The sequence below is a fragment of the Castor canadensis genome, chromosome 3 (assembly GCF_047511655.1).
Source record: "Castor canadensis chromosome 3, mCasCan1.hap1v2, whole genome shotgun sequence".
Lineage (NCBI taxonomy): Eukaryota > Metazoa > Chordata > Mammalia > Rodentia > Castoridae > Castor > Castor canadensis.
In genome coordinates this window covers 164226072-164252438 of record NC_133388.1, presented here as the reverse complement: position 1 = coordinate 164252438, position 26367 = coordinate 164226072, and the positions used below count along the sequence as shown (strand labels likewise).

Genomic DNA, 26367 nt, shown 5'->3' with positions numbered 1-26367 from the left:
TTAAGCAAAGTTAGCCAGGCTCAGAAGGCCAAAAATCACATGTTCTCCCTCATATGAAGATTATAGACTCAAAATAAATGCAGTAATATTATTGGACATGGGTCACACACTAAGGGGAGAAGACTCACAGGAGGAATAGGGAAAGGAAGGAAACCTAAAACCTGAATGTGGTTGATTTGCTTACTGTAGAGGAGTGAATAAAGTAATCTTAAACTGGCAAAGGCCACTACAGGAAGGGGACCAGGAATAAGTGAAGAGGTCTGGTAGAGATGAACTAATGTGGGTTGTAATACACTTGTGCATGGAAGCAACACAAGGAATCTCTCTGTGTAGCTATCCATCTCTCTGTGTAGCTATCCTTATCTCAAACTATCAAAAATGCTATGTTCTTCTTATTATCTCTTATGTTTTCTCTTCAACAAAATTGGAGAACAAGAGAGCGGAACATGTTCTGCCCTGAAGTGGGGGAGGTGGCCCAAACAATGTATACACTTGTGAGTAAATGTAAAAATGATAAAATAAAAAAAGTACTTATTTCCAAATTAATTAATTTTGAGGATTTTTCCATTGGGGTTACTTGGGACTGATGCATTTCAAATGAAAGAAAATTAATTTGATTTATCTGTATATAAAATGATCTTTCATTTGTTCTCAGAAATGTAGGAAATCTGAGATTCATAAGTGATTAGATGAACAGTGAAATTAAATGAAAAAAAGTAATCCTAGAAATTTACAAAATTATTGTACTACCTTGCAGTTCTAGTCTTTTAAATTCAGTCCTCAACCTCAACAATCTATTTTAGATATTTAGGTTATTTATTTCTGTCTGTACTTGTCTGGTGGTTCCCTTTGAGCTCCTTAACATATCCATTAAATAATAATACTTCAAGGGAGATGTAATGGACAAATTTCATAGCTCCATTTCTGTATAGTCAGAAAGATCTTGATCTTTGAAGTACTTGAGGATACGTTAGCAGAAACCATCTAGAAATCTACAGAAACAGCATGAGTCTATTTCGACATCAAAATTCAGTGAAGACTATCCAAAATGGCATCAGTGTAGGCTTCAGTGTTTAGAATCGGATACACCTGGACCATGGAGGGGAGAGGAAAGTAGGGTTTTGTGCTAGAAAGTGAAGTGGAGCTGATCACCACAAAATTAATGAGTTTTGAACTACCCAGATTTTGGGTAATGGAAGATAAGGAAAGGGAAGACATGGATTCTAGTCTCAGCTTAACACATCCTGTAACTATGAACCCTTCCAGGCATAACATTCCTTATCTGTAAAATGAATAGTTAGGATCAGATACTCTTGATAATTCTTATGGCTATATACTCTCTGGTTGGTTGATTGTGAAGTCAAATTATGTTTACAAGTGTTTTATGTAACAAACTCATTAATATTGATAAAATGCTCTAGAAATTCTTCATCTGTTTGCCCTGATAATATATTCATTGAAATTCTTTTCAAAGTGTGTTTGTGTGTGTGTACACTAAGGCAAAGAGAGCAATGAAACAAAGACAGAAATAAGGGAAGGAAAGAGACAAGGAAAGTGGTGGGAAGAAGAAGGGAGAGAGTGTTAAGTGTTACCCAGCCTGGAAGACAGAGAGATGGACACACAGATGATATTAAAAAGTTGATTCAACCAAGAAGTTAAACCAGGAAAATGGGTCATAGAGACAATCTAGTTGACAAGGATCTGTTAGGCTATCTGAAGTGCAATTGTTTAACTACACATATTTTTTCCTGATATAAAGTGACATGTTTAGGAGAAAATGTCATTGAGTTTTTAATAACTTAGCTATTTTAACTTGTTAGACACAATTTCCTATATCTTTGAAGAAAAACAAGCACATTTTATTTGCCCCTGGAAGAATGAATACAATACTTATTATTAACATTTTCTTCTAAGACAAAGTACAATAATTGTTGATAAAAGATATAAACATGAATCAAATTCACCAAGTTTAACTACTCTCCATTTGTGTCACATGCTTCAGAATATTCTACCTTTTACCTAGTGGCTAAATATCTTCATTGAGGGAGGCAATTCACTGGCAGTATATTATTATTCTGTGTATAACCCATGTTATTAGGTCTTGATATGACTTTGTTATCAAATACTACTGTAGTTCACTTCTGGATCCTAATGACATAGATGTAAGATTTCTTTCAATTACATCCACTCATATACATGTCACAAGATTGCATGGAAGGTTTGAAAGGAACATTATAAAGAAATGTAAAATAGAGTTTTATTGACATTTACATTTATTTAGAAACAATGTAAATATACTTAGAACTATTGAAAAAATTAACTTAAAAGTCATGTAAAACCGAAAGTGTCCATGATATAAAATCTGATAAAACCCCACATGGGTTTTTTTCTGTATATTAGAAGGTCATCGTGGAGAATATCCTTTATACTAAAACTAAAAATTGCTTAAATACTCATAGGCCATTACAATTATGATCCCTGTATCCCAATATTTTTAGTCTTGTTATTGGTATTTTAAATACTTTTTAAAAAACGATCATAATTCCAAACACATAGTGAGATTTTTGTAATTTTTAATTAGTCAGACATTTGCTTAGGAAACTGTATTAAAGTTGCAGATTTTTTTCCTATCTGAAGAATTTTAAGCAACCGACAAGAATTACTAACTTTGTATTAAAAATGAAATGATCACAGTAATTGCTAAACTATTCAACCTACAGTATACAGATGATAAAAATGAAAACTCAAATAATTCCCCCAAAATTAATTCTTGTGATATTATTATCCCTATTGACACCTTTATATATTTTAACATTTTAAAGACTTCTTTGAGACCTTATGTATTAAATAAATTTAAAATATATGTGCTATGATATTAAAATACTATAAATTAATGCTCTTTCAAACAAAAGGCAGATGAGAAAAATTTAAATTGAGAAAACTTACAGAGAAAAATTTTTTGACTTAAATTAAGGAAATATTGCTAAAATAAATTAAATTATGATTACAAATTATAAATGTGGTATAAGTTTCCAATACAAGAACTAAGAAAAACTTACAAAAGTAATTTCATTCATTTATCTATGGTGATCATTCTATGAAATGATTGTACCAGTATGCTTATATAGCAATATTGAAAATAAAAGGAAAGAAGCAGAGGCTGGGTATGGGTCAGTGGTAGGTAAAACAATTGACTAATAATATATATGAGGTTCTAGGTTTAACTCTCAGCACAGCAATAAAAACAAGAAGGAAGAAGAGCCAGGTGTGGTAGTACCCATCTGTGATCCCAGCTATACAGGAGGTGTAAGCTGGCAGATCACACCTATTTTTCAGGTAGATGAAAAAGAACTAAAGCAAAAAAGGGCTCAGCGTGTGGTTCAAGTTGTAAAGCACCTGCCTAGAAAGTACAAGGCCTTGAGTTCAAACCCCAGTACTGCAAAAGAAAGCACATTCTAATTTTTAAAAAATTTTACCCATGTCAGCTAACTAAATAGTTTACAACTGACATTCAACTTTTAATCAAATTATGATCACCGTTAAGTTAGAAAAATTATTTACAATGTAAAGGGAAATATTTAAATATTTATTTCGGTAAGTACTCATGCCTCAACAGCAAATTGTTATCTTTTTTCCAAAAGATACAAATAAAAGAATAACTGTCAGAGTAACTAAGTCATATACTCTAATACTCCATAATTCAACTGAATGTATCCCATATGTCTCAAAAACAGGAAGATCTCATACAATGTTTCTGTCCAATTTCAGAGTGAAGAAGAACAAAAATTTGATGAGGTCACTGTCAGAGAAAGAAATATGAGCACTGGAAGAAACAGCATGAGGTTTAAGCAGAGAAAACTGACTGAATTTTAACTTTTCAAGTGCCTCATCGTGAATACAAGTTACACTGAGAATCCTAAATATAATGTCAAGGTAGATTGTTTTGGTGTCAATTGATATTAAATCTCTTTCTTAATTCCTCAATTCTTGCTCTCCTCACCTTAGCCCTCTGCAAAATGTGTAGTTCTCGGCTTGGCCTTTTAAAAATACATTTTTATTAGTATAATAAACCCAGGGATTCCATTGTGATATTTCCATAACATGCATATGGTGTATTTTGGTCAAATCCATCCCTCTTTTTATTCTATCACTGCCCTCCTTTAAACAACTTTTAGTGAGTTTCATCACACTATTTTCATGCATATATATAAAATATACTTCAGTCAAATTCAGCCTCCTCTTTTCCTAATCCATTCTCTTGATTACAGAGAGCAGTCACAGCTGAAAGACAACTGGAAAAAGAGGGGGACTTACCCAGGGGTCTTGCTCCTGGACATGGCTTTCTCCACAATGAAGATTACTTCTACATGGAGACTCTTATTCCAGATAGCAAATACTAATCACTGTTATAACCAGTGATGGTTTGAATGAGTCCCCGCAAATGTGTTAAAAACAATTTTGGCCTGATGTGGGACCTAACGAGAGAAGATGAGGCAGAGAGGGTTTTATAAGGAACCCATTATTGAGGGATGGGCTCCTTTTAAAGGGGTGACTTTAGTCCACTTCTCCTTGAATGTGTCTCTCTGTCTCTGTTTCTTTTGTTTTTTGATTTCTCATACACTAATTACACGAGAATTTCACTGTGGTAATTCCATACATGTGTACCTTGAACAGGTTCACACTCTCTATTATATTCCCATTGGCCCCTCTTTCTCTTCCAACTCTTTCAATGTTTGGAGGGTTTCATTATGCTGGAACTGGAGATCATCATGCTAAGTCAGACAAGGCAAGGTCAAAAGGCCAAATAATGCATGTTCTCACCCATTAATGAAACCTAGACCTAAAAATGATGATGATGATGTATGAATGCATGTGGGGGACTGTCTGAGGCATCAGTGGGAGTGTGAGGGATGAGGAGTATGGAAATAAGTCTTTATATACATATAAAGACAGCATAATGAAACTGTCTTCCTGGCCTTAACATTCTACATCCTTCACTTTGTCATAGGTAAGGTCCCCATTTCATAAGGTTAAGGATGGCACAAAACCAGACTGTTTCCATTTAAGTTCCAGCCTCAGAATGGTTCAGGTAAATTGTTTAACTGATCAAAAAATTGTAATGAAGAGAAAGACCTTCTATGTATTGTCCTCAGCATCCAGAAGAAGGCCTCAGATAATTTGTAGCTATATGTTGAATAAATGAATTTAGTGTATGAAACCTGAATTGTACCAGGTTAAGAATTTTATGAATAATTCCTCTTTTATATAGGCCAATTATGTTGCTAATATGTCATTAGAATGGCTAGGGAATGATTTTAGTTCAGCATAGTCAAAATTGCTGGTTAATTTTAAATAGTTAAATTTTAATAGCTTCTCTTGAATTTTTATTCCTGTCTTAATAAAGACTCTATTTTCATTATTCACACATTAAATCTAGAATTGACTGCAATTGAGAAAAGTGTAGATTTTAGCCTTAAAAGTATTAAGAAAAGGAATTTGAATAGTTTAAAACTTTATGATTTGTGCTGATAATATTGTTTGGTTACCTATAAGATTATGAGATTTTCTCCAATCTTATTGTGAGTGGTACAGGGATGGATTCAGGGCTTCACACATGCCAGGCAAGTGCCCTTCCATGAAGCTGCACCTCTCACCCAAAACTTCTAATGTTTAACACAATGCTTCAGTCCTATGTGAGAAAAACTGTAGCTCTCAGCTGTTCTTTCTTTTTCCCTTTTTTTGAAATTTCTTTGCTAGCTCTTGAAATGTAAAGTTTTTCATTTTGACTGGTCAATTAGTTTTATTTTTGAACTGCTTGAAAATAACAAACAAACACACTCATGATTAACCCTCAATCCTCTCTTTTGAACAGTTGGCAAATAGACTGAGAGAGATTAAAATACTTGTCTCAGACCACACACGTCTTCCTCTCTTATACTGTACTGTGGTACCAATATGTCTGTTACAATAAGCCCACAGAAAATAAAACATTACTGGTCTTATTGTTCTTTAAGGAAACTCTGATTGTTTTTTCAAAAATCTAGACTTAAGTAATTTGTCTTAAAGATGAACAACCAAAGTTGTCAATAAGTACAGTCTAATGCTTAGTTGCTTAGTTCTACTATTAAATCTTTTTTCTCTTTATTTTTAAATAATCCTACAAATGGCTATTATCCAACTTCTTATAGTTCATTGTTTAGGGATTGTTGATGTATTAAATTTAGTTCAAAATTCTATTGCAAAACATGTAATTTTGTGAATAACAAATATAAATCATAAGTAAAGAGTGACTAGAGTATATTTGCTGAAAAAGAAGCTGTTGACGTAATTTAAGTGTTAATAATTAATAAGAACTCTTATCTTTTGTTTATCTACCATATATAAAACTGTAATAGTTTCTTTATACATATTACTTTCAATTTCTTTCAACTTACAAAAAAAACAGGGCTTCTATGTCAATAAAATTCTTAATATTTTACTTATAAAAATTTAAGACTGCATGTACATAAATCATTTAGCCATTGCTCCATTATAATATTCTTTTCATTTTTATAAATAATGCTTTAATGAACCTTTTATACATACATTTTAATTTTAATCTCTATTTCCACTAGGTCAAAAATTTATAAATATTTTTAAGGTTCTTGATTTGTACTGCAAAATGTCTTTAGAGAAAGATTATACTAAAATTTACTGCCACTCTCCAATAACACTCTCTTCTTGGGTTTTTTTTTTTTAAATATTGAAACATTTTATCTCATTTGAAGCTGTATTCACTTATTTAGTTATGATTGAAATAATTTTTCACATATTTATTTGCCATTGCATTTCTTATTTAAGGAAACATCTATACCTGTCCTTTTACCTATTTTGTTATTAGGGTTTTACAGAATATATCATTCATTTTTAAAGCAATTCAGACATTAAAGGCTCTCAGTATTATCAGTTGCAGCAAATGTTTTCCCAATTTTGTCTATTAATTTAATTTACTTATGATGACTTTGATATTGCACAGTTTGTACCTATCACACTGTAGTCAATTCTCTCTCTAAATTTCTTCCACTGCAATTCTTAGGACTTTTTTGTTCAGAGGAACAATCTTTTACGCTTTAATTAAAACATAATGAACTGGGACTGGGCTTGTACCTCAGTGGCAGCGTGTGTGCTTAGCACGTGCAAGGCCCTGAGTTCAGTACACAGCACACAGACAAAATGAACAACAAAAACAAAAAGCAAACAAATCACAGTGAATCCCGTAAGCCAGCTGGAGTTCAAGAAGGTTACTAAGATGTGTTTAGCAACCTGACCAAAGTCAGATCCCTATTGAATGGATTAAATGGGGAATGAAAATTCACATCTACCAGACTTCAGTGCTTTTAAACTGGTTGCCACGAACTAGTATATTTGTAATGCACACAACAAAAAATCAATTTCAGATCATAGAAAGAATGCTTACATATCAAAATGCATGAGTTTCAATATACTTGATTCAAAATAGAACTTTTAATGCACTTTCATAGAATAATAAATAACAGTTTCACTTATACAGCACTTAGCATCTATTAAACACAATTTCAAGGTGTTCTGTATACCACGTTAGCTAATTTAATTATCACAATGACCTTTCGAGGCATGACTATTATTCTCCCTCTATTATAGGTGAGGAATCTGAGGAATAGAGAGTAACATCTAAGGATAAATAAGGAGTGGAATTCCTTATAATTTTAGTTCCACAGAATGCATTCTTATCCTCCCTCTCAGACTCACAGGAAAAAATATTTCCTATAATAGGTGAAATTTTGAGGACAGGGAGCTAAGGTACACAAGGTAAAATTCAATGTATATTCAAAATGTGTAAGATGTTGAAATTTTAGCAGTAGAATCTTAATTCAGTATTTATTTTCCAAGGCAGATAGACTTTTAGGTACATAAAAACCTAAACAAAAATGCACCCCAAACCCACATTTTAAAAAGTTATTCTATAAGTAACTATTTATTCCATGTTTAGGTCTTTCTACTCTTTGAAGTTCTAAAAACTTTATTAACTCAGTTTTATTAGAACATTTCTAGGGTTTATTGAACTAAATTTAAGTATTATACTTTACCAATAGGACTTGCCATTTAAGATGTGATATAAGGTATTCCTAGCATAATTTCTAGGAATATAGTAGATTGCTTGACCAGTCTACTACTTATTTCCTCTGTGATCACAATGTGCTCAACATCATTCCTGCTTTTGCTGCACAGAATTATGAGGCAGTAAATGTACTTGCACATACTATTATCACAATTGAATTTCCTGCAACTATAGCTTAACACATAAAACATACATTTTTGACTTACTATGTCATGCAAATGGTAAGATTTAGAAAATTATTTTCTATCATATTTTATGTTGGAGTATTAATTGGCACTATTGATAAAGAAAAATAACTTTCATGTTCATTACAGATGTGACTAATAAGCTAATAAAGATGTTACCTTTCATTGGTTAAATACTGTTTTGTTTTTGTTCTTGTTTTGTTGTTCGTGGTGCTAGAGATAGAGCCCAGGGCCTTAAGTATATTAGGCAAGCATTCTACCACTAGCTACACCCTCCAGTCAGTTTTTGAAAGCCTTAACTTCATCTTACTTTTATAATGCAGGGGAAATCTATTTTGAATTGCTTGTCACAAAATTTACTGTTTCCTCTTCTAAAATTATTTTCTTTTTTTCTAAACCTCTTCTTATACTCTCTTACTCTTACTTCTTTTTGAACATTTCTTTATCTTTAAGCTAAATGAGTTTGTAGAATCCTAAATACCATATAGGTAATAAGATCAAGTACCCACTTACAGTATTAGGGATCTACTACAGATATTTAGAAATCTCAGATCTCAGCTTCCCCATGACAGAACTAGTTTTATAATTTAACAACATATTTGACTTTCTCTAGAATTTGTCTCTGTTGGTTATGTGCTCCTTTCTTGAAATGGACAGCCTACTGTCTTTAGAAGGTTCTTTTCAACATTTTTTTCTGTTTCTAATTCTTTTATCTGCTCCTTAAATGTAAATAAATCTTGGTGATCCCTGAATTTGATTCTTGACGTTCTTCTTTTTTCTCCATATGCTGTTTACTGACAATTCCTTTCATTCCAGTGGCATCATTTAAATGCTGATACTTTTTGATTCTAGCCAGACTTCTCTCCTAAGTTCTAGTTTCAGATAAACAATTGCTGCTATTTCATCTTTATACTTGTGTATTCCAGTTAACCCTTACACTCAACCCATCCTCAAAATGAGCTCTGTCTTTCCCCTAAAACTTATGCAACCTGAGTTCTCAATAAAATGTATCATCAGTTACCCAAACATTTCAGCTTGTTAAGACTATCTTATTCCTGCTTTTCCTGAGTCAGTAATGTCCACTCAGAGACTGACTAGTAGATTCTGCAACTTAAGTAGCTTCTCATGTGGTGATTGCCTCTATTAATAGCTTAATTAAATTATTACCATTTCCTTAACTGATGTATTACTATATCCTCATAAATGACCTCCATACTTACGTCACTCTAGTCCTTCTCTTACATAACTGTCAAAAGTACTCTTTTAGAAACAAATATCTAACTTTGGGATTCTGTTGCTTGACATGCTTCAGTAGCCTACACAGCCTTCACAATCTCATGAATCCCATCCGTCTTCTTTTGCCTGAATTAGTTTGGAGCCTTTGGCCGTAATGCTTCCTTTACCTGAAATGTTCTCTATACAAAAGGCCAACATTTTTCTGGCTTTTAACGTTCAACAGAATAGTTATCTCTTCTATGAAGTCATTCTTGAACTAACAGCAGTCCTTTCCAGGTGGAAATAATCCTACCATTTTTTGTGATTCTACTGTATTCTATATACATAGAATTCTTGTATAGTACCTACAACTGATTACTCCCTTTACATGTTAGACACACATTACAAAAAGTACAAAAGCTTAGGGAGCCATTTGCTTGTCTTGTAATTTCCAACACCTAGAACAGTACCACAGAGGATGTGTCTAGCAAATGTATGCTCAATGTATATTCAGCTTTCTGCTCTTCCTTGAATCCTTTTCTGTCTATCTGTTTAAAACAGATTTTATTTGAACTTACAGCTTTGCAGAATATTTTGTTAGAATCATTCATGTTGGCACATAAACATCACTCTACCCATATCTCTTAATTCATATGTAACATTAGCAGCTTCTTTTGGGCATGTATTAGGTGTTTAGAATCTTCCACAGCCTAGAAAGTTGCTGAACTCATGATAGAAATAAAATGCTTTTAGAATTATGTAAAAAAGCTGAAAGCAACTTTAAAGGGTAAAATAAGTTAGAAAATAAATTATGCTTAACTTATTAATTTAATCTAGCTGAATTTCTCCTTCTCATAAATATATATGTATATAAACATGCACATATACATGTATTCCTTTTGGGGATCTGCAGTTAGTTATCCAGTTATGGAAAAACTATGTATATTAAATAATTATTTTAATTTTCCTATGTATTTGGAGCAGTTGTTAATAAAAGTTGAATATGGAAATAGCTAAAAATAACTGAAAGATTTAACATTTCTTTATATTAGAGAAAAATGAAAAAATATGAAATGAGAAAAAATGGTAAACATTTTCTAGGATAAGTTAGATTAAGTGAAACGTAATAAAGAGAAACAATAGAAGAGACAGACCTGCATATCTTCTCTTTGTGGAATCCATTTCTTCTGTGATCACATCGTGTTATGGAAAGACATAGACAAAGGAGATGGGTATGAGTGGATGTACTCAAAAGGTAAAAAGTGAAACTGAAGGAAAGGGACCCAAATCATTGAGAAAGAATCCTGTGTACAGTTGTAGGGAAGATATCATCAAGTACATAACATTAAAAAAAAAAGGATATGAAAGAACTGATGGCAAATTAGTAAAGCTACCATAGGTTAGCAGAGTCAGAAAAATAAAGTTAGTGCATAAAAAAAGGATTCAAAAGTTTGCAGTTATTAATGTACAGCCAGTCCTGAGCAGATGCTGAGGAAAGATTCCATTAGTAAAACCAATGTTACATGTATGAACACATTATTCAGATGTTACTGAGTCAATTCAAAATATGAGAAAATGCTTTTAGATTTTAAAAAGAGAGATAAAAGTAGTTTCAAGAAATGTTCTAACATATATCTATGCTTTTTATGTTTCCCAAATTAACCAGTGCACACATGAAAATTAAGTATGTTTGTCAGGCCAGTATTTTATTGAATAGTTCCAACATAGTAAAATGTTATCACAAAAACACTGTAGACCAATAAATATAATACAACTGAATCGTAAGAAAAATGACTGAAATTATGGGTTTAATTTATTATCAAAAACTCAATAAACTTTCAACTCAAACTTTCTTTCAACATATTCCTTTATAATGCCTATTTGTGATAAGAATATTCTTAGAAACACCACAATACAGAAACTTAAACTACCATGAAAATTTACCTACCAAGGTCCACTATCTACTCAATTAGACCTGGCACATGTTTTGGAAACAATTCTTTCCCCATTACTACTGCAGAAGTTCAGAAAATATTTTATACAATGGTTTGAAAGCAAGAAGAAATATTCTCCTAAACTCAGCATTGGGAGAAAAAATTTCTTTCAAAAGAGATTAGTGGGTTAGTGTTAGTAAGACAGACATAGACGAATAATATAAAACAAAGCCAAAACCACCTATATCAATTAGCCAATTAGCTCTGAATAGATACCACAAAATTCTTAAACCAATACCACATTCAGTTCTCAAACAGTTGAATCATGGTTTTTGACTGATAATGAAAACATGTTGGAATACACAAGTCCTGAGAAAATGAATCTTTATGAATAGTGCAAAAATGAAAACTTTACATTATGAAAAATGCTAAAATGACTAAAACTTCTTTCTTAGCAAAAAAGAGAAGTCCAAGTATGAATGATAAAGAACTGGAAAAAGAAATGACCCATTTAAAAACATCACAACGCTCTTCTTATTATATAAGCACATTTTTTTTTTTTTACCTACTCAAAATCAGACACTCATTACAATTGTATTCCCTTCTAGAGGCTGCTAATAAGATTGACCACAGGAAAAACATTTGGATCCTTCTGAAATGTACTCACACACATTAAAATGATATGTGCCACATGTTATCTTCCATTTCCAATCCACCCACTTATTAAAGAAATTAGAAAAATCAAAGATATATTAGTAACCTAGGTCACTGTTGAATTTTATTATATCTTGGTTATTGTTTACATAAAAAATTTCTTTAGGTACATAATTACCGTATTTTAAAATAGTTTCTTCACATGTGCAAAGGAAATTATTAAAAAGATGATTGTTTATACTCCTCTAAGAAAACATTTTAATTTATTTTGTAGAAACATAAAAAACTATACAAACAAATGGATCTTGCATTACTTTATATGATATCAATGCAATGTCTTTCATACTATATACATTTAAAATAGTATAGTTTCTTCTCAACCCAATCATTAATTTAGTATGGTGAATAATGGAGTCACACAGAGTTCAACTGACTTACCCAAGATCACAAAACAACTTCAGTGGCAGAGCCAGAAATTCAATAGAGGTCCCCCGATTACTTGGGGAATTTTGTTTCTACTAGATGCTACATGACCCAATAAAAATATATGAAATTTGATGTTTTAATACTCAATAAGAACATTTGAAATAAAATGTCAAAGAAGAAAGAAACCAAAACCACTCATGCTGACCCACTGGATGTTTATTGTATAGTATTTAATTGGAAACATTTTTAAAAAGAGATACATGCCACAGCTGGTCAAGTAATTCACCAAAGCTTTCATTCTTGTAAGGGATATCTTCTAACCAATAATCTTTGAGCCAATAAATTTAAAGCAATTTTTAGATAATAATACAAAATTTACATTACTCATAAGGTAATGAAAATGAAACATCTTGACCATAATCTCACTATTGACTCAAAGTGTCCATTACATCATTTCCCCACTTTATGTCAATCTGACATGTTAATAAATACGTTATAACTGAGCTAATGTAAAATATAACTAGCAGACAACACTCAGGCAAATAAAAAACATCTCTTGGATAATGACAGTTATATCACATATACTTAAAACTTTTGGGGAGGCTTTCTCGCTTTCTTTGTGGTTACAGTCTTATGTATTATTTACATTAAAAGAGTCTCATTTGAAGAGAAACTGATAGTCAATGATCTAGTTTCAACAAGCATCACTTATGTAAATGCTAATAAGCTAAGAGCAGTTATTTTGCGTATGGTATTCTAATGAATACAGACTTCCTTGAGCCATCAAAGAAGCTAAGGGCTCCCTCTACTCTTCCCATCTCCCACCTCTTCCTTTGATCATAACCATGACACAATATTATACTTTGCAGTCACGCTAATGATAATTTAAAGAGAACTCTTTCTTTTTCATTTAACTAACAACCAGTTATCAGAGTCATCTATAGACAATTAACCATATCTTGATTTAACCATGACCAGTTAAGAGAAATTAAGAATAGTAAAAGTATTCTCTCTCTTAGGTGCCCATACTGCCACAATTACAGCTGGATTTTTTGTTTTAGACCTGGCAAACACAGACTTTGTAGAGGATGTTCAGTACTTTTTTTTTCCCCCTTTCTGTTTATTATGTCATATGAAAAAATGTTTTCACAAGCCATAATAAAATAAAATTAATTTATAAAATATAATGAAAAATTCCAAGGCACCATTCACCACATGTTAAATATTTTAAAGAAATTATTTAAAATTGAAAGCACCATCAAGTCGGAAACTATAAAAAGTAAAGATTGATATTTACTCACGCAAAATCCTACAATACACAAAGACACACACTGACACTATCAGTATTTTAGTTTTTACAGAAAAAACTCTATGTATATATTACATGTAATCATTCAATTAAGCATATTTGGTATAAAAAAGTAAGATTCTGAGAATGAATATTAGCTGTCGAGCAAAATTTTGTGCAAATCAAAAAATCTCCCTTGCTAATAGAATGTTTAAATATTATTGTATCTCAATTGAATGTATATCTCAAGTTCCAACAAAAATGATAATCTGTAATCAATGTTACTTAAAAACACCTGTTTATCCATGATTGAAATTCACCAAGAGTGTGTGGTATTGATTTAAACTTTGCTGATTGGCTAATGTTCCCATTTAACACCCTTTACAAAAGGCATGCACGTGGTCCTGTTATCAGATTTAACTGTACTTAAGTAAACACATGTCATACAGGAGCAAGTACTGATGTTCAAATGTTCCAACACAAAGAAATAATAGCCCAATGATTTTTAAGTTTATATTAGAACCTGCATATTATTAAAAGCTAATCATACGATGTGGATTTAGTATGTCACAGAGTTTTAGAATTTTTTTTCTTTTTCTCTTTTTTTTTTATTTTGGATAGATGAGAGATACTTTTCTAAAAGAAGCCTAGATAAGCACCTACTTAGTAGGAAGGCCTCAATGATAAAAAGGTTGTGTCAGAGCACCTAAGGATTTTGTGTTTGTGCATGGTCCTGGAACGAGTCCCTTGGGGGTATGAGGGGAAACTGTATTGACTTCTGAGGGTGCTAGTTGACTTGTGTTTTATAAAATATTTATTTAATTTGTCTTACATCACTTTTGTCTCCGTCAAGAAAAAAAAAGCTCGTTCTACAATAATCCAGAAATGATCAGACAATATTACCAATGATTAAAAATACAACCCAGATTCACTCTTCCAGACAGAATGGATTAAATTAGCATCACATTAGAGATTAACACTGCTTTAGACTGATAGAGTGCTTACTTTAAAAAAATCAAAGTACTTAAGAATACAAAGAATGAAGTAGAAATATGAGAAATATTTATGAAAAATTTTGTTAGAAAATTCACAAACATAATACTTCATTTATTATTTACTTTTCCTTAAGATAAATTTTCTAAAATATAATTCCAAGATAAAATTAAATAAATAAAAATCCATACCTTCACCATAATTATAAATCCCATAAAAATACAATATGGGGATGTCCATGTTATAAAGTTAAAGATTGATACAGTAACTAAATTATACAATGCTAAAACTAAGGACTTATGTACAAGTTAAAATGTTATAGCAACTAATAAAACAACTTATTTCTTTGAAAAATTTCAATTTATAATGTATTATCTAATCACATAATACCTCAGCAAAGCGCTTTATTGCCCTGATTTTACCAAATAACAAGAAGAAAGAAAGGAAGGAAGGAAGGAAAGAAGGGGGCAGAGAGAGAGAGAGAGAGAGAGAGAGAGAGAGAGAACAAGAAATACCCCCACAGTCTTATTTTAGAGGGAAGATACAGTATGTAAGAGCATTGTCATACTTTCAGAGTAATTACAATATGGGTAGCTACATCAACCCAAGACTTTCCTAGACATAACATACTTTACACTTAGAAAATAACAAATCAAGGCTGATAACCCTCTTCTGAATAGCATTGGTTAATAATCGAACAGATCAGAAGTCAGTTAAGATTATATTTCCAGATAGATTCTGAACATTAGGCCAAGAGTAAACTTTCTAAGAATTTCTCATTTTGGAGAATTTGTGAAATTGTATTAGTTCCCAAACATTCACGAAGCTTAAAGAGTTTTTCATTTGTTAGCTTTCCCAGCAGACCTTTTCTGCCTGACAAGTAAAATGTGAGACTGAAATATTATGAAGAATATGGTTTTTTCTCATAGACATTTCTAATTACAGATAAACTCAAAGCAAAGATAATAAAATTAGATGGTTTAGTTCTTTCAATGTTCAGTAACACTATTTTATTTAAAATCATAATATTCTTGTCTGAAATCAGATTGCTCATCAAAAAATAAATCACAGATTATCTATGCTTATGAATAACTGATTTATGTTTAGAGTATTTTATTAACTTTAAGGTCTAAACAAAATGTAATCTACATTCTACATGAGGAAGACATAGATTAAACATTATTCATAAACTCTGGGGTTTAGAATTATGTGTAGAATTTCTATATTTTATGCTCACACCAAAGACAATATGATGTCATTGTACCTCCCAAAATCTTCCTCCATACAGCTATCAGTTAGATTAGAGAGGCTGAAGTAAACAATTTCAGCTGCTGATAATCCTCACAAAGCATCCCAGTTCAGAAATGTTAAAATTTCTCTTAAAAAAAAAACAACCAGATACCACTCCATGATGCTTAAAATTCATCCACATACATGACTCATTTTAGTCTATGTCATATAAATTAGCCCTTAGTAAAAATTTTGTTACTTTTATTATTAGCGCACTTCCTAGAAATGGCAAAATTCCCAGGTATTATAAATTATTCTTGCATATACTTTCAAAAAACAACAATTGCAAAGGGAAACAATATATGCTACTGATACATCGAAAACTTTCCATCTGAGGTTTGGGTTTAAGCGCTTGGAAATATTTTCAAATGTGACAAGTTTTACTGCCTTGGCACATTGTCTACTTACTTATGGCATTCAGGGTTTGAATTTAGAGGACTAATTTTCCTAGGATACAGAAAAACACACAATTGCCAAAAATAAAAAAACTCTATAAACAATTTAAACTATAATGTTAAGGAACTCTACATTAACTTCCCCCTTTTGCACACATAGGTTATAGTCAATTAAAGGGTGTAAGTGGTAATATATGTACAATATATACTTACATGTATATATATATATGGTATATGTGAGAACAAGCTAAAAATGAAGATCTTTAGAATTTGTATTTGTAAGTTTGAATTTTTAGCTAAACATTGCATTGTTCATGATTCTGATATACAAGTATAGAAATATATGGCCACAAACATATTTATGTATTAAGTATGGTGGAAAACAAAACAAATAAGTAATAGTCCATGACCAAGAAGAACTCATGTTGCACAATACAGCAAGGAGAGATTTTTTTGTGGTGTTGGGGATCTCACATAGGCACTTGCTCACACAAGGCAAGTGTTCTACCACTGAGCTACATTTCCAGTCTGGCAGACTTTATGGTGATAATTTTTGTGATATAAACCACAAGTAAAACATTAATTTTACATTTATTTACTTTAAAAGCTCCTAAAATATATTAAGATAATCACTACTTTTGAAATAAATGGACTGTTAAATGAAGATTTGAAATAAAAATTTTCTTACAACTCTATGAAAATATTTAAATTGTTAATGTGAATTCTAGTTTATTACATTTTCAATATGTACTGTTTTACAAAAAGAGAATCCCCAGACTATCAGTTGTGTCTTGCCATCTTTCCTCATTCTACTGACTTATTATGCAATGTGATAAGTTTTCTCAAATTATCCTGTTCTTCTTTTTTAATAATGTTTGTCACAATTGTAATAGCTTAATAATTGGTGTAATTATTTTTTAAATTTGTGTATGTTTGCCTGAGGTGGACTCTATGAGAGAAATTGCTTTGTCTCTCTTGTCTACCCCAAAATTTATTGTCAACTTCAATCTTTGGCATACAATAGGATGGCAATGAATACTTTATTAATGATTTGTGAATTGACATATTTTAAAATATAGCTTTCGGTGACTAAGACAAAATGAATCACTACATAAAAATACATTAACATTGTTGTTATAGGTAGCCATTCTTAGTAATGGTATAATTTGTAAAAACATCTGAATTTTTAATTTTTTTAATAAAAATTTAGTGTACTCTCATCTAATTACTAATTAAGTGTAGTACTGGTTATTCAGTTAATTGATGTCTGCAAGTTTTCATTTCTTCCTTTTTCTCTTTCTTCCAAAAACTAAGGTTTTTTTTTCCTACTTAATGACATCTTTCCCAAACAGAGAAGCAATTCTTTGGTAGATTTAATGATTTGACAAGACTCTTACTGAATTCATAAATTTATGCCATCCCTTATTTGTTGTGGTTTTGAGAGTATTTTTTATCTCCAGAAGTTGTATATAAATCATTATCAATACATGCATAAATACCTCAATAGCATCAGCTTAAAAACAGAAATGCCTAAACAAAAACTTTTAAAAAATACGTGGAGCTTTCTATAGTACTTTTTAGGGATGCAAGTACCTCTATATTAAGGTTTAATCAAATATATAAAGCAGATAATGATTTGTGTTTAAATAAGACATTTTTCCCTAAAACACTACTACTACTACTACTACCACTAAAATAATTACGTTTTTCCCAAAATCTGGATCATTAGTTTTCTAAACAAATATTGAAATCGTTACCATTCTAATTCCCATGGGATCCATACACTCTATAGGGTTCACACCAAAATGAGGAAAATGAGGTATAGGACACACGCATTTAAAAAGCATGAAATGCAATGTTTATAGTCTCATGCTTTCATGTGGTTTCCAAACCCTGACAAACCTGGCTCAGACTGGTGTTTCTTTTTCGTCAATGGTTTGTCATCACTTATTGTACCATTCACCTTTTTCTGCTGGTCTTCCCATGTAACTTCTAGTATAAATCAAAAAAAAAAAATAATCAGAGCTTGTCAGAAACATTAGATAATGTGCATAACAAGGACCTAAAAATAATACAGGAATTGATGATTTTTGGATTTTTTAAAGTATTTCTCCTAAAGTCTGACATGTATTATGTAACATGTAACTTAACATTTTAAATATAGGGATGGGATATTATTTGAAATGTTTTTATATATTTCAAAATCTATTTTCAGTAAAATGAATGGGTCCAAGGCGTAAAGAAAATGACAATAATTAGGATGACTTGACAAATAATGGTCTTATCTTTGTTGGTATTACATCACACTAATTTTATTGTAGAACTAAACATTTTATTAAATATTGTCTTATAGTGGTGAATGAAATGTTTATGTGAAATTATAAAGATTCTTACATATAACAAAAGGAAATTCATAAATAAACTTTGATACATAAGAAAAATGGATGTTTATTTTACTACTATAGTGCTTTCATTAAGTTACAAAAATTTATGTTATAAAATATTTCAATAAAATCTTGTAAATAAAGATAAAATATTAAGTATTAACAGCTTGAATATGAGTTACCTGACTTATGTAAGATTGCCTAGAATTACTTCTTAAGTGGTATAATTCATTCTTTAAGGCAAATATATACTCAGCATTCATTATAATCCAGGCATCTCTAGTTACTGAGGATACATTAGGAAATAAAATAGGCAAGAATCCATACTTCTATAAAGGTTATATTTTAATGGAAAAGACATAGCTTATAAACAAGATAAACAAGTATAATATATCTTTACTTACATATCAATAAGTGCTACAAAGTCAAACATGAACAAAATGCTGACATTTTGGATAGAATAATCAGGGAAGTCCTCCCTAAGAAGGCAACTTTTGAATAAAGAACTTAAGGAGGTAAGGTAGTTATCTGGGGGAAGGACATTCCAGGTAGGAACATGTAAATGCAAATATCCTGAGGTTGAAGGGGGTTTGAGGTGTTCCAGAAAAACATGGAGGTCCCTGTGGCTGGAACACAGTGAACAATGGAGAAAGTAACATGAAACCAGGCTAAAGTGGTAATGGAGATGGGAACTAGCGGAGGTAAGATCATGGTCACATGTTAAAAGATTTACCACCCATCATTTAACCTTATTCTCACAAGTGATCATACATCTTGTCACTTGCCCTTCTTTTTACTCACGTTTCTAAAGCTAACTATAGGGCAAGCAGATTGTTACTAACTATGCACATTCTAATCCCCATCAAACTTCACTAAATCATACATGGTACTCTAGTACCTTATTCACCTTTGACCATAAATGATAAGATACTAACATATTTCATAAGATTCAGCTAAACAAAACTTAACTGAGACCATAAAACTACTGTCAAAAATAGAAAAACTATACTGCAACATCCAATATAGGTGACTGCTAGTACATTACTAGTTTTGATTACTTATGCTACAAGAATTGATTGCATTTTCCAGTTCTTAAACCTGAAATAAATGTTACAAAAATCTGAAACTGTATTCTCATCCAAGACAAATCATCCACTTCAAGGAAATAAACTTATTGCTTTGCAAATATTGTTATACCTAGGTATATCATGTGCTACCTTTGAAATAAGTCTGGGTGTGTAAAAGTAGGAATTACTTGTTTCTAAAAATCTGTAAATTGGTTGACAGTATCTTCTGACATGTAGAAAAAACCCTTTAAAACATAAAATATTTTATTTTAAACACTTTCTTTGAGTTGATATTTTAGTTGTAGAAAAACTGATAAAAAAGGTAATCAATATGTCATTACACCTGAGCCAGGAAAGTTGGTTTTTTAGGACCATCATCTCCATTAACTAGGTGTATCACTTTAGGCAAAATTCATTAACTTCTTTGGCCTCCCAATTTACTGTATTGGATGTGAGAAAGTTGGTTCTGAAAACTCTGTAAGATTATTCCAGCTCTAACATTACAGAGTTATTATTACTTAAAAATTCTAGACTGGTTAGTCAAATTAGATTTTTTTTGGAAGAATATCTACAAACAGAGTTGATGAAAATGAAGTACTAAGAATTCAAATTTCTCTAAGTTTAATTTAGCTACTATTAAACTCTGTACTGAAACTCAAGTGCCTATTTTAAAATAGAATTAAAGTCATAGAAAGAATGGAATTGACTACAACCCATTAATTCACTTACTACTCAAAAGAACAATGTTAAGAGCTATCCATACCTAGCTATTATTGAATTTATAGCACATATAGTTGAAACTAAACATTAAAAGTAACTGAAAACAAACTAGCTTGCTGCTAGAAATATGTTCAAATTGTTTGGAAGTTGCTACATTAAACAAAAAGATACTGGATAAAATATAAAAAGGAAAAAAAAAACAAAAAGAGCAAATATTCTTGGCATACAACACCCTAAAGAAACCTTTCTATTAATGGAACTTTATAGTAACTGTTAAAAAAACAAAATTTAAATTTTAAATAGTGAAGGCTTTAAAACTGACATTTAAGTAGAGAGACAGACAATGATATTGTATACTTACTACCAAGGTTAAAAAGTGAAAGTCAGAGATGTATATTGTAATTAAGTGGTAAGTAATATTTTGAATGTGTCCACCTGCTTTGATGAAAACAAGAAACCATTTGAGTAGGAAAAAAAGTTTCTTCTACTAGATAATTGTTTTTTGCCAAGACACTTATTGAACATTTAAAACTCATCAATTAACTATTCAGTTGTGTACCTAAGATTTTTAAAAATGTAATATAAGTAAGTTGATATATAATTAAAATTTAGTTTTAAAATTCAGTAAAACACATAGGAATAAGTTTTAATTGGAAATACCCAATCACTGTATTTATACCATGCTTAATTTACAGATAGGAAAACTTGACATTGATTTAATTAATATTCCATCATTTGAAGAGTGATTTTATTCATAAAGACAACTACAGGTGATTTTTTCTAAAGTGGTATTTAAGAAATGTAAATGTTTTCAAAGTTACCATATCCAGGGTGTCTTCACCACACCAGGCAATCAATTCTATATCAAGACTATGACTCAAAGAGCACAACTTCCTTTATTATCTTTGCATATGTTCCAATATGCTTTAACAAGTAAACACAGAAGAGATCTTCTATCAACTTTCTTTATAGGTTAGAAAGTAAAGAGCTAATTAGTAAGTATAAGAACAGAATAATTATCCTAGTTAACAATCTCACACACATTACTTTGATTCTCAAAGCAGCATACTGTTAATAAGAGAAATGTGCAGATTTCCTTTTTCAGATGAATGAGCTTGGACTAAGCGTCTATAGTCACAGTTACTATGGTTGCTACACTGTAAAGACAGGCGTTGAACCAAAGTTCCCAAACCTGTGCCCACTCTCATGAACCATAAACCTTCCTAAAACTAAATTACTCTGAACAACAAAGAAGACAGCTTTATGAATTTATTTAGTAAGCCACAATGGCTGAAGTTTGCAAAAAGGCCTGAAGTACAAAGTAGATCTTTCCTAAATCTGATTAGTCACTTGAGAGTTTGGAAGTATAGAGGAAATAAGATGAGTGACAGGGGAAGAAAAGTAAAATAAAGACAAAAGACCTCAGTAAAGGGCAGGAAAGATTAGGGGAAAAAAATAGAAAACATTTGTTTACAAGTACTTAACTTGTAAACAATGATTAGACTTAGAAATTCTGAAGGAGACAGGAAATCTTAAGGCAGTTTCTCTTTATTTCAGACTTCGCTCCAACTTAGGCCATCGAATTCTGGAATGAAATGCCATAAAGGGCTATACCCTTTTGTCTCTTCCATTTCAAGTCCATTCTGCCATTCTGCTAGAATTAATTTTAGACACACTGTCGTTTATCCATGTTGGAAGGTGAGGATGTATTTAGTAAACGTCCAACAGTTCTGTTATAAACTCATTACTATCTAGATATCTGTCGAATTTAGAAATTAAAACATGGGTAATGACGTTCTCCTGTAATATGAGGGGATATCATTTGTGAGACTGAAGATAAGCAGCAAAACAAGGTCAAACTCTATATTCCTGTGTACACCTTATTCTTGTAATATATGCAATCCCTAGAATGCCTACAGAAACAAGCATCCATTGCAATGAATGTCAAAATCAATTTATTACTTTGGTTCCTTTGTAACCTGTCTTCCTTCCTTGTCTCCTTCTTTCCTTCCTTCTCTCCTTCCTTCCTTCTTTCCTTCCTTTCTTTGTTCTTTCCTTCCTTCATTCTTTTTTCCTTCCTTTCTTCCTTCTTTCCATCCTTCCCTTCCTTCTCCCTTCCCTCTCTCCATTCTTTCCTTTCCTTTACTTCTTATTTATAAGCTTATTTATATTTGAAATAATGTAGGCAACTGCACATTGAAAACTACACATTAAAAGAACAAAATATTTTTCTTCCATTTCATTGTGCATCATTTGGGAAATGACTTATGAATAAAAAGGGTTTTGCATATAACCTTAACAATCAACTAGTCACTGGTAGCCAATTAGGTGTTATCTGCTAACATTCCAGAAACCAAGCAATGTTAATAAACAACAATAACAAGATAAACAATAAATTGGAAACAAAGGTATTGATATTATACTTTATCAGTCACATCTCCAAAACCCACCAATTTTTGGTTAAAATCTGTACAGCATACTTTATTTTGCAGAAGAGGAAACTGAAAAGTTAAAAAAACTTGTAAAGGTCACAAACTCTTAGAAATAGAAATGAGCTGAAAACACAAGTATCTGACTTCCAGTGGAGTCCTTGAAACACTACAAAAGTTGAAAATTCCTAGTGAACGAAACAGTTCTCTGACTGAGAAAAGTATTCTAAATCTTTGTATACTGATTTTCACACATGCACTGAAACATTTATAAATTCAATAAATATGAAATAACTTATGCTGCAATTCAACCTTATTAATTTCCACTGTGGTACTGTTTCTTATTCAAACTAGTTGATCAAGAATAGCACCAAGATTATTCATTTAAATAAATACCCTATGAAACTACATATATTGAATAGCTGGTTCAGAATGATGCCATATCTGGTTTAAGTTGATTTTAAGTCTAAAACTAAAGTTTCCAGATTGTACTAAAAATTACAGGAAAGCTGCACTAAAAATTACAGTGATAATAGCTAACACTTGTTTAGTACTATGTGAAAAATATTCTAAGCAATTTAAATACACCAAGTAATTTTAGAAAGTAAACTGATAACTTATCTCCACAGCAAGTAATTTAGTTAGAATTTTTAGACTGTCTTATAGAGTTTGCATTGTCACCCTTCCAATGTATTTAGTACTTTGCCATATCTTTCAGCATCCCTTTCCTCACAACTTGATTTGCTTCCATGAAGATTTGTATCTTCATGGAGCTCGGGGTGCTCCACTCAGGAGAATGCACATTTCAGTGGTTTAGAAAGCCTAAGCTTTGTATTATTAAAATAAGCTACTGCAGAATAGCAGAATATTAAATACTACAAAAAATAGTGGGAGAAATAATTTGAGTGAAGAAACGTCACAGAACACAAAAACTTACCTCCTCTTTATGAAGTTGACCATGAATATGTATCACAGTTTTAAATTACTTTACATCAGTTATACACTACAGAGTAATTTTACCAGTTGCTTTATTATCGCCATTATACCTTTTTTTTTTCTCCTTGAGAGCTCCCCAAAGACAGGGAATCTGTCTCATTTATTTCTGCAACCTCAATGACTGCCAAATACAACACACTGAAAGTAAGAGATATTGGTCAAATTGAACTAAATCTTCCTCCCTCCCTTCATCCCTTCCTTCCTTCCTTTCCTTCCTTCCTTCCTTCCTTTCTTCTTTCCTCTCTCCCTCCCTTCTTTCCTTCCTCCCTCCCTCTCTCCTCTTCCTTCCTTCCCTCCTTCTCTTCCTTCCTTCCTTCATTCCATACTTTTCTTCCTCCATTCCTCCCTCTTCTCTCCCTCTTTTCTTTCCTTCCTTTATATGGTACTGAGAATTGAACCCAGGGCCATACACAAGGACTGTACCACTGAGCTATATCCCCACATCTGACCTAAATCTTTAACTAATTTCTAAAATAAAACAAAAGGTTGAAGCCCCTTAAAGGAAAACATCATTTGAAGGTACACAGTATACAAAGGCATGAGATGAGCACCTAGACTAAAGATCTGTTACTATGTGGATCAAAAAAGCTAATTATCTTATAGAATTCTGCTCCATATCCATAAAGGAAAACAGTTTTATTAAATAATGTGAAAGATCGCTTTAAATTGAAAAATCTTTGATTCTAAATCTAAGAGCTAAACCACAGAACACTGATAGATAATCATGGTAAATTACATTGGTCTGGGCCAGATGACTCCACACAGAAAAGCTGTAGATGTGGATTTACAAGACAAAAAATGAACACAAAATGTCCCACATATCCTTTATGTGTTCTGTTCCCCTGACCTCTCTATTCATCTCTTGATTTTTATTTCTTTTCTCTCCTTTATAGCCAAACTCTTCCAAAATATCTGCACTCAGTGTCTCTATTGCTTTTCTCTTCTGTTGAATCCATGCTAATCAGATTTACCCCTGCCATACCACCAAGCCTGCTCTTGAAGTTCAACAGATCACTTCACACTATGGATAATTCTGTTCTCCTTCTAGTACTTTCTAAGTTTGCATTCAAAGGAAACAGCACTCCATGGTTAGAGTTACAGTTAGGGTTAGGTTAGCATCATTCTCACCTCTAGAATTTTCTTTGATCCACAAATACACTTTAACCAATCAGACATAACCTGCCACTTCTATTTACTCATAAACACTATTGACATAGAAAATTAACAGTAAATACAAAGACACTCTCTCAAACGGAGGGAGTGAAAAGAAAAATTAGACACCTAGATGTCCATTGCACACAGACAATCAAAGGACTAAATTAAATAAAAATGGATCAGTACATAAAATATGCAGCCTTCATCTTTCAAAATTTTATTCATTAACTTCTTTCTAAGCTTAGTTAAAACATACATAGAATTGCTATATGTAATAATCATGTTTTATTTGATTAAAAAATAAGTTTGTAATGAGTGTGGGTAACTGAGGTTCCAATAATTATTGTCAGTTTGAACCTATACATACAAAATCAAAAGAAACAACAAGGAAGGAGAATAGTCTACAGGGAAATATTTGGCAATATTCTCAGTCACGTAAAAGTCAGGAAAACAAAAGAAATGCTGAGTAAGAATGCTTCATTAGTCAGTTAAAAGTCTTTAACTTAGTGGTCTCCTGAAATGCATAACATCTTAACATATTTAAATGCACTTAACCACAAAATGTCATTAAAAGTTCTTAAAACATTTGCATCCTAATAACTGCCTGAACATTTAGGAAGTTATATTTACTCTTTCAGATCACTGATCTATATTAAGATACATATCACAATTTTCTTTCATAGGTACTGAGCAAAAATCATGGAGTTCAAGAATAGATAAAAATGCCAAAGATACAAATACATGTTCAGAACTCATTTAAATTTTGAGTGTTTTATGGAAAATATTCATATTTTATACTATGACATAATTTTGTTCAGATTTTTACATTTGCACCTTTTAAATAATCTCTTAGCATATGCATTAATGAATAATTAATACTGCAGTAATAAAACTTACAAATTTATTTTAGTGACAATTAGGTCATATATGGAACACTATAAATATTATTTATAAAAGATGAAGATGGAATAATATATCTAAGATTAACAGCCATCCCAACTGAATTACTGAAGCACAGAATTATTTGTATTTTAATTTGGCCCAATTTTACAATAAAAAAGAATATTAATTTTTATGTAACATTTTAAAACATTGATGT

At 31.5% G+C, this 26367-nt stretch overlaps 1 protein-coding gene across 48 annotated transcripts in view; it reads right to left on the bottom strand.

Moving 5' to 3' along the window:
• Nucleotides 1–26367, bottom strand: part of Rims2 (regulating synaptic membrane exocytosis 2) — a 573766-nt gene that overhangs the window by 160443 nt on the left and 386956 nt on the right. For 18 of the 48 annotated variants that reach the window (XM_074068988.1, XM_074068974.1, XM_074068976.1 and 15 more), the window contains one exon: nt 18420–18509. The exons of 19 other annotated variants lie outside the window; for them this stretch is intronic. In XM_074068988.1, coding sequence (XP_073925089.1) covers nt 18420–18509 — 90 coding nt within the window. Of the gene's footprint in view, nt 1–10691; nt 10725–18419; nt 18510–26367 lie in introns of all 48 variants that reach the window. 11 more of the 48 variants (XM_074068978.1, XM_074068981.1, XM_074068997.1 and 8 more) reach the window with 2 other exon arrangements.